The sequence below is a fragment of the Mytilus galloprovincialis genome, chromosome 6, assembly GCF_965363235.1.
Source record: "Mytilus galloprovincialis chromosome 6, xbMytGall1.hap1.1, whole genome shotgun sequence".
In the NCBI taxonomy this organism is placed as follows: Eukaryota; Metazoa; Mollusca; class Bivalvia; order Mytilida; family Mytilidae; genus Mytilus; species Mytilus galloprovincialis.
Window position 1 is genome coordinate 47641885 of NC_134843.1, and position 10692 is coordinate 47652576.

The 10692-nt window shown below is 31.2% G+C and overlaps 1 protein-coding gene across 1 annotated transcript in view; it reads left to right on the forward strand.

Annotated features, from left to right (window-relative positions):
- The window catches only part of LOC143079731 (intraflagellar transport protein 57 homolog), a 34667-nt gene extending 26706 nt beyond the window's left edge, over window positions 1-7961 (forward strand). Inside the window, exons 9-11 of the mRNA XM_076255280.1 lie at window positions 747-1013; window positions 2192-2258; window positions 7729-7961. Of these exons, the coding sequence (XP_076111395.1) occupies window positions 747-1013; window positions 2192-2258; window positions 7729-7907 (513 nt within the window). The 3' untranslated portion in view covers window positions 7908-7961. The remainder of the gene's footprint in view (window positions 1-746; window positions 1014-2191; window positions 2259-7728) is intronic.
- The last annotated feature ends 2731 nt before the right edge of the window (window positions 7962-10692 follow it).

Here is a 10692-nt window from a genome sequence, read left to right on the forward strand (position 1 = left end):
TAAAGTATAATTTGATCGTTTCAAGACTCTATACTATTAAAGATTGCTAGGGCTAAGTGATAATATGCTTTATATAAAAATAAAAGGAGATATTTGCCATTTTTGGTATTTATCAATGTGACAGCAACCAGTGTCATCTTTGAGTTTGATTTTCTTTTACACCCATTTACAGTATGTGTTATGGTATATGATTGTCCATTTATCTGTTGGCAACATGTGGGACAATAACTAAAAAAATGCCTTCACCAATTTGCATGAAACTATGGTGAATTGTTTATATCTATTGACATGAGCTCCCTTTGGATTTTTATAAACTTTAGATTTTACAGTTTTCAACAGGAAGCCTTGGCTCACACCGATCAGGGCCCCAAATATGACTAGTGTAAAACAAATCAAACAGGAAAACCACGGGTCTAATTGTTATAAAAAAAAAAAAGAGAAACACTTATGACTCACATCAACAAGCAAAAACCACTGAACATGAAGTTCCTTACTGATGACAGGTGCTTATGTCTATTAAGATAGCCTCTCTTTCATTTTTTTTTTAATTTTGATATGACATTGAGAAGTAATTGAACTTAATTTGTTTAAAAAGTGACAGGTTTATCATGTGCTCATGGTGCAGCTCTTTGTTAATTTATGAAGAACTTGAATTTATAATAGATGTGACCAAAAAAGAAATTAATATTAAGATGAATTTCCATACATATTATTTATGATAAATAAGGATCCAAGTATTTTTACAGGACTGGCGAGTTCATGTGGAACAAATGCACCAGCATAAAGATGGAATTGAATCATCACTGACAGAAACTAAAACCCACTTAGATAAATTGCAAAATGAAATAACTAGAACTTTAGAAAAGATCAGTAGTCGTGAAAAATATATCAATAACCAACTGGAACACTTGCTGGGGGATTTTAGGGGAGCCCAAGAGCAGCTATCAGAAAGTAAAGAAAGATATAGACAAGCTAGCGGAGGAGTCACTGAAAGGTCAAGGCTACTGGGGGAGGTAAGTTCATTTGAACCTCCTTTAAAAGATTATGTTGTGTGTAATATTCACATCTATCATGTCTGTAAATCTCTAAATAGAAGTTTTAAAGGGTTAGGAACCAGAAGAAAGAAGTTTAGCACTTCTATTATGTTTCATTTGAAAACTATTTGCAAGAAAGCTCATTGGAATTCAAAAGTTTCTGGCAGAATAGATATCTCTGGAAATGATTTTATCTATAATGTTTTGGAAAAAAAACTTGAATCATCTTTAATTAATCAACAATTAGGATACAATAAACAGTCAATTTGCTTGAAATGTTGAGCAAAATTGAAAAATTCATCCCTGAGCAAACTGCAATAGAATTTGTTTTTTGTTTATTTAAGAATTGAATGCTTCTTTTTGTAAATTCATTGGGGTGTAAAAGCGTTGACCGAAGTACATTTTGTATGAAGCGTGGAAGCGCTTCATTCTAAAAATGTGCGCACGGTCAATGCTTTTACAACCCTATGAAGTTACAAAAAGAAGCATTCAATACTTATAATTACATTTTTTAGCTATGATCAAGAAAACACGAATTTTATATTGTTTTTATTTAATTCATCAGTGCACTTTATTGTTGGACCAAGTGTTATCATGAATGAAAAGTTTTATTGAGTGATGTAATTGCTTACGGAATAACACGTGATGTGCAGTTAGCCAATCAAAATAAAGTATTATAATGAAACATACATCTAATGTAATTATTCACCATTGCTTTTAAACAATTTAAGGTAATTGTATATTTATATACAGTAACTTTATTTTGTTTACCTTCTTTTTTGTTGTCAAAAAGTACATTTTCAATGCATCTTTTTTGACAATCATGACAATATGAAGTGAATAAAAAATGAAAAAAATGATATCTGTACTGTAATTTGAATTCATCTTTCCATTTACATGGTATTTACTTCTTTTTTTTTAAACAAACAATGATAGATAGAGAGCAACAGTATGAAGCAAAATATTTTCAGAAAAATAAGCTCTACAAATAATTATATATAAGTCTTCATGGTTTAAATTGTCATTTGATCTCTAAGAGAGATTATTGGCATTGAAAAATGTTTTTTGCATATTTCAAAGAAACTTAAATAGACAGAAGAAACATTATATAGCAAAAAAAAATAAACAGTACTAAAGGAAAGTTGTGTTTGTTATAGGTAACAGAAGAGTTAGAAAGAATAAAAATGGAGATGGAAGACAGAGGTAGTAGCATGACAGATGGAGGTTAGTATTAATACAGTTACGGTGTACATCTTTCTTTTTAATATGAGTAACAGAATATATATTCCTTATTTTGTCTCGCCTTTGTACAATGGAGTAGAATGCAAAACCTTAGGATTTCTATTTGTCTAATACTACGAATCTGTTGGTCTTATATCTAACCTCATTTTCATGGTTCAGCAACTTTTTGAGAAAAAAAACTATATTTTGTTGTTGTGAAATTCTCACTTTTTGCGAATTATATGATAACTTTTTCTTATTATGATCCTTGTTTACATATCCCTCAGATAGGGTTGACCTAAACTCATGGATCAGTCAAAGGTTAAAGTTACACAATCAGGTCCATTTCTCAGATACTATTAGCAGAAGGTCAAATACATGTGATGTCTATATAAAGGTAGGTGAGCAACACAGGCTCATAAGGGTCTCTATTTCTGTTACATTTCTCTTAAAGTTCAAAAATGCACAACTATTTAATCCTTTTTACATTTACGATTTTTCTACATTACTATTCTTCAACAAAATCTTACTAAAAACTAAGTGATTAGACTTTTGATGATTTATCTGTTGCAATAATAGCTGGTCTTTTTTTTTTTTGTCATAAGGGAGTTACCATTTAACTTCAAAGGGGAGATTATGGATTGTTTTTCTGAGTTCGAATTTTTTTTCAGGCATAGCATGGACAAATTTATTTAGTTTTTTATACGACTGCAAAAATTAAAAATTTTTTGGTCGTATATTGGTATCACGCTGGCGTCGTCGTCTGCGTCGTCGTCGTCCGAATACTTTTAGTTTTCGCACTCTAACTTTAGTAAAAGTGAATAGAAATCTATGAAATTTTAACACAAGGTTTATGACCACAAAAGGAAGGTTGGGATTGATTTTGGGAGTTTTGGTTCCAACATTTTAGGAATTAGGGGCCAAAAAGGGCCCAAATAAGCATTTTCTTGGTTTTCGCACTATAACTTTAGTTTAAGTAAATAGAAATCTATGAAATTTTGACACAAGGTTTATGACCACCAAAGGAAGGTTGGGATTGATTTTTGGAGTTTTGGTTTCAACAGTTTAGGAATTAGGGGCCAAAAAAAGGGCCCAAATAAGCATTATTCTTGGTTTTCGCACAATAACTTTAGTATAAGTAAAAAGAAATCAATGAAATTTAAACACAAGGTTTATAACCACAAAAGGAAGGTTGGGATTGATTTTGGGAGTTGAGGTCTGAACAGTTTAGGAATTAGGGGCCAAAAAGGGGCCCAAATAAGCATTATTCTTGTTTTTTTCACCATAACTTTAGTATAAGAAAATAGAAATCTATGAAATTTAAACACAAGGTTTATGACCACAAAAGGAAGGTTGGGTTTGATTTTGGGAGTTTTGGTCCCAACAGTTTAGGAATAAAAGGCCCAAAGGGTCCAAAATTGAACTTTGTTTGATTTCATCCAAAATTGAATAATTGGGGTTCTTTGATATGCCGAATCTAACTGTGTATGTAGATTCTTATTTTTTGTTCCCGTTTTCAAATTGGTCTACATTAAGGTCCAAAGGGTCCAAAATTAAACTTAGTTTGATTTTAACAAAAATTGAATTCTTGGGCTTTTTTGATATGCTGAATCTAAACATGTACTTAGATTTTTGATTATGGGCCCAGTTTTCAAGTTGGTTCAAATCAGGATCCAAAATTATTATATTAAGTATTGTTCAATAGCAAGAAATTTTCAATTGCACAGTATTCAGCAATAGCAAGAAATCTTCAATTGCACAGTATTGTGCAATATCAAGAAATTTTCAATTGCACAGTATTGTGCAATAGCAAATATTTTCAATTGCACAGTATTGCACAATAGCAAGAAATATCTAATTGCACAATATTGTGCAATAGCAAGAAATTTTCTCAATTAGAGTTATCTTTCTTTGTCCAGAATAGTAGTTGAATCAACTTGAATCATTGTTTTATACAATATACAATGTATATTAACTTTTACTACCAACTGATAAATTAAAACAATCTTTACCATTCAGTGATAACAAGCACTTTATTTTACATTTTAATATTTTATGATGTATCTAAATGAGTAGTTATTGTTGCAAACTCCATTAGAAATTTGAATTGAGATCAGTTTTGGAAAAAGGGAAAGGGGGATGTGAAAAAAAATGGGGGGGGGTTAAATTTTTCTCATTTCAGATTTCATAAATAAAAAGAAAATTTCTTCAAACAATTTTTTGAGAGGATTAATATTCAGCATAGTGAATTGCTCAAAGGCAAAAAAAATATTTTAAGTTCATTAGACCACATTCATTCTGTGTCAGAAACCTATGCTGTGTCAACTATTTAATTACAATCCAAATTTAGAGCTGAATCCAGCTTGAATGTTGTGTCCATACTTGCCCCAACCGTTCAGGGTTCAACCTCTGCGGTCGTATAAAGCTGCACCCTGCGGAGCATCTGGTTAACATTTTAAATCAAATATTTGATGTTAAATGGTCGTTTCCTAAAAGATAATCAAATATGTTTCTGTACATGCTCTGACATGATTAATGCTTTAAATTTCTGGCTTGACAATATTTACATTCCTATACAATGTTTATCATTAAATGATTGGAAAAATATTGATGTACACTTTTAATTGCCAATAATTTCTTTACTGTTATGAATAACATTAACGGTACCAGTTTTCCTGCACCAGATACGCATTTCGACAATACATGTCTCTTCAGTGATGCTCGTGTCCAAAATATTTGAAATCCAAAGCTTATATAAAAGATGAAGAGCTTTAATCCAAAAGGTCCAAAAAGTATAGCCAAATCCGCGAAAGGAATCAGAGCTATTCATGATTTTCATTCAAGTTCTTGCATCTTTGAAAGTGTGGTATACTAACTAACTGTTAAAACACTTCTCTGATGATTTTGACTAAATTTTTATCCAATATCAGGTTTAAGTTTGGTGTAGGGTAATTTTGTGGTTAAAGCAACTTGAAACTTGGTACACATGTTCATTTTTCAAGTGAACTATTTTAAATATATGCCAAATTAGGGTTTCTAAAGCAAATAATGTTTACATAAGAAGGAAATGTGACTGCATGCAGCCAATGATGTCCTTTACCAATTTAATTATTTATTGTATGTTTTGCTTTTACAACATACAATCTACTAGGCAATGGGACAGGTTTGTGTACTGATAATACTTGTTTTAAACCACAGTATATTGTGCATGTACCAATCAGGTTTTATGATAAATATAATAAAATTGAGAATGGAAATGAGGAATATGTCAAATAGACAACTTACCACAGAGCAAATATAAGCTGAAGGTGCAAGTCTGGTTTTTATATGACCGCAAAAATTGAAAATTTTTTGGTTGTATATTGGTATCACATTGGCGTCGTCGTCGTCCGAATACTTTTAGTTTTCGCACTCTAACTTTAGTAATAGTGAATAGAAATCTATGAAATTTTAACACAAGGTTTATGACCACAAAAGGAAGGTTGGGATTGATTTTTGGAGTTTTGGTCCCAACATTTTAGGAATAAGGGGCCAAAAAGGCCCCAAATAAGCATTTTCTTGGTTTTCGCACTATAACTTTAGTTTAAGTAAATAGAAATCTATGAAATTTTTACACAAGGTTTATGACCACAAAAGGAAGGTTGGGATTGATTTTGGGAGTTTTGGTTCCAACAGTTTAGGAATTAGGGGCCAAAAAAGGGCCCAAATAAGCATTATTCTTGGTTTTCGCTCAATAACTTTAGTTTAAGTAAATAGAAATCAATGAAATTTAAACACAAGGTTTATGACCACAAAAGGAAGGTTGGGTTTGATTTTGGGAGTTGAGGTCTGAACAGTTTAGGAATTAGGGGCCAAAAAGGGGCCCAAATAAGCATTATTCTTGGTTTTCGCACCATAACTTTAGTATAAGTAAATAGAAATCTATGAAATTTAAACACAAGGTTTATGACCATAAAAGGAAGGTTGGGTTTGATTTTTGGAGTTTTGGTCCCAACAGTTTCGGAATAAGGGGCCCAAAGGGTCCAGAATTGAACTTTGTTTGATTTCATCAAAAATTGAATAATTGGGGTTCTTTGATATGCCGAATCTAACTGTGTATGTAGATTCTTAATTTTTGGTCCCGTTTTCAAATTGGTCTACATTAAGGTCCAAAGGGTCCAAAATTAAACTTAGTTTGATTGTAACAAAAATTGAATCCTTGGGGTTCTTTGATATGTTGAATCTAAAAATGTACTTAGATTTTTGATTATTGGCCCAGTTTTCAAGTTGGTCCAAATTGGGGTCCAAAATTAAACTTTGTTTGATTTCATCAAAAATTGAATAATTGGGGTTCTTTGATATGCCAAATCTAACTGTGTATGTAGATTCTTAATTTTTGGTCCTGTTTTCAAATTGGTCTACATTGAAGTCCAAAGGGTCCAAAATTAAACTAAGTTTGATTTTAACAAAAATTGAATTCTTGGGCTTTTTTTATATGCTGAATCTAAACATGTACTTAGATTTTTGATTATGGGCCCAGTTTTCAAGTTGGTTCAAATCAGTATCCAAAATTATTATATTAAGTATTGTGCAATAGCAAGAAATTTTCAATTGCACAGTATTCAACAAGAGCAAGAAATCTTCAATTGCACAGTATTGTGCAATAGCAAGAAATTTTCAATTGCCCAGTATTGCGCAATAGCAAGAAATCTTCAATTGCACAGTATTGTGCAATAGCAAATATTTTCAATTTCACAGTATTGCGCAATAGCAAGAAATATCTAATTGCACAATATTGTGCAATAGCAAGAAATTTTCAATTGGAGTTATCTTTCTTTGTCCAGAATAGTAGTTGAAACAACTTAAATCATTGTTTTATACATATACAATGTATATTTACTTTTACTACCAACTGATAGATTAAAACAATCTTTACCATTCAGTGATAACAAGCACTTTATTTTACATTTTAATATTTTATGATGTATTTAAATGAGTAGTTATTGTTGCAAACTCCATCAGAAATTTGAATTGAGATCAGTTTTGGAAAAAGGGAAAGGGGAATGTGAAAAAAAATGGGGGGGGGGGGGGGGTAAATTTTTCTCATTTCAGATTTCATAAATAAAAAGAAAATTTCTTCAAACATATTTTTGAGAGGATTAATATTCAACAACATAGTGAATTGCTCAAAGGCAAAAAATATTTTAAGTTCATTAGACCACATTCATTCTGTGTCAGAAACCTATGCTGTGTCAACTATTTAATCACAATCTAAATTTAAAGCTGAATCCAGCTTGAATGTTGTGTCCATACTTGCCCCAACTGTTCAGGGTTCAACCTCTGCGGTCGTATAAAGCTGTGCCCTGCAGAGCATCTGGTTTTTCAAAGTAGCTGGGTATTTTTGATTGGTGTGTTCTGTTCAGTTGTCCATTAGTGTTTCATAATATACTATTTGTATTTGTGTATAATATATACAACTTTTTTTTCATTTTAGCACCTCTTGTAAAAATTAAGCAAGCTATTCAGCAGTTGAAGAAAGAAAATATGCAGATGGAGATAAGATGTGGTGTTGTGGAGCATATTTTACTGCAAGCTAAACTTAATGATAAAACATCTCAGAACAAGGAAGTCCACAGAAATCAGACAGATAATTTTGACTACAGTGCTTACTGATAGGACACATCTGTTTTCTTATTAGATTTTATTTATTAAATATATAGATCAGTATCATATGTTCAACAATTACTGGGCCTATTTTTTAGTTGACATTGAACAATTTAAACTGTTAGAACACCATGGCAAAAGGATTACAAATCTTGACAACTTAACTCTTATTTGTTCATATAGGTTGTTTTCACCATAAAAACAGCTTGAAAAGTAAGAAATACGTCAATTGAAATGTTTAATTGATATATAATATAATAAATTCTTTTTTTTTCAGAAGTTTACAGAGTTAATGCACCCATGACCTTCTAATCATCATAATAAAAATACACAATTTTAAAGATAATGATACATAAACAAAAGGGTAATAACACAATAACATACTACACTGCATGCAAGGAATCAATAACAATTAACCTCTATCAAACGAATATTTGTAGTAAAATTGTGTAATGATATTGTTCTCTTGGCCCTTATTTGTTTTGTGGAATAATCGTAGATACTAATGGAATGATTAGAACTTTCTATTTGACTCTTGCATGCTAATTTGGAATTACTTAATTCTACAATGAGTAGTTTTAACTTCTAGCTCTACATTATTCTAGAAGTTTCCATTTTATAGTTTTCTATGAGTTTCTCTTCTACACTGTTCTAGAAGTTCATTGAAACTATATATTCACCCCACATGTACCAAATTTTAGAATAGTTTTTGTCGAGCCTGTGACTTTAGTTGCAGAAAGCTTGACATAAGGATAGTGATGGGGTGGTGTTGAAAGCAGCGGCGTTGACTTACTTCTTAAAAGCTTTATATTTTAGATGAAAGACCTTGATGCTTCATACTTTGTATATGATGCAAAGTTTCCATTTTTTTGGAATGTTTATATGATATCTGTCTTATTAAGAGAATAGGATAACTATATTTGTTATGTGGGTACCTTGCAAGGTCCTTATGTCAATCAGACAGTTCACTTAACCTCAACCTCATTTCATGGATCAATGAACAAGGTTAATTTTTGGTGGTCAAGTCCATATCTCAGATACTATAAGCAATAGGTCTAATATATTTGGTGTATGGAATGATTGTAAGGCGAACATGTCCAATTGGCAGGTGTCATCTGACCTTGACCTCATTTTTATAGTTCAGTGTACAAAGTTAATTTTTTTAGTTTTGGTCTTTTTTTTCTTATTATATGCCCGACTTTTAGACCGGACGTATTATGGTATATCGTTGTCCGTCCGTCCGTCCGTCTGTCCGTCCGTCGTCCACACTTCGGACAATAACTCAAAAACACTTTCACCAATTTCCATGAAACTTAAGTGAATTGTTTATATCTATTGACGTAAGCTCCCTTTCGTTTTTTTTTAATTTCAGATTTTAAGTTTTGGATTTATGGGGCTTTATTCATAAAAAAGGGGGGATTTTCAACACTTCGGACAATAACTCAAAAAGGCTTTCACCAATGTCCATGAAACTTTGGTGAATTGTTTATATCTATTGATGTAAGCTCCCTTTCAATTTTTATAAATTTCAGATTTTAAGTTTTTGATTAATGGGGCTTTATTCATAAAAAAAAGGGGGATTTTTAACACTTCGGACAATAACTCAAAAAGGCTTTCACCAATGTCCATGAAACTTTGGTGAATTGTTTATATCTATTGATGTAAGCTCCCTTTCAATTTTTATAAATTTCAGATTTTAAGTTTTGGATTTATGGGGCTTTATTCATAAAAAAAGGGGGATTTTTAACACTTCGGACAATAACTCAAAAAGGCTTTCACCAATGTCCATGAAACTTTGGTGAATTGTTTATATCTATTGATGTAACAAATAATACTTAATAAAATCTGATGAAAACATAAAATTTGTAAAATCTTTAGTTCAATTTAAAACATTAAAGGAGTAGGGGCAATAAGGCCCTTATTTGGCCCAAAAATTACTGCAAATTTAAAAGTTATCATACATATTCCTAAAGAACTAAAAACTTGACTAAGGTATAAGGTACTAAGAAAAACAAAACAAATTTGACATCGAACAAGTTACCATGGCAACAAATCATGACTTAATTTGCATATTATGTTAAATTTCGTGATTTTCCTTGTTTTTTCATAAAATTTTAAGTATATTTTTGATTGAAAAAGTATGTGCGCACCAAAGAAACAACTTTATATTTGGTGAGATTATGCCAATAGTTATAATAAAGCTTCTGTTAAATTATTTTGTTGTTTCTTGGCTGCGCAGGATGTTTCCACAACGGAAATGAAGATAGAAAACTGCATAAATTCTGTATTTTTCATCGTTTTTGTGAAAACAGTACATATTATGACGTAATTGTGACGTCATCAGATAAAAAATTTTATGTTTATCATTTATATTTCTTGACCCGATGCATTTCTAAACATTATGTGCCAATTAGAAATGGTTATCAAACATTTTATTTTCTTGGGCCAAAACTAGGCCTTAATGCCCCTATTCCTTTCTTGTAAAAAATAGGTTCCATGAATGTCATACGTTTGTACTATTATTGAATGGTTGCAAGGATGAAAGCACATTAGCAGTCCCTGAGATACTAACTGTTCCCTGAGGCATATATCATTTTATGATAACATTTTTACTATCTAAGCTATGGATAAAAATCAAATACTGTTTTTGCATATAGGATGTTTTACTCTTGTTAAAATTGGTTGCAATTGAAATCACAAATGATACCTTAGCATTGCAGCTTTTTTATAGAGTTCGGTTTCAGTGAAAGGGTTGAGCGCAATAAAAAATGTTATAAAACATAACTAGTCTACA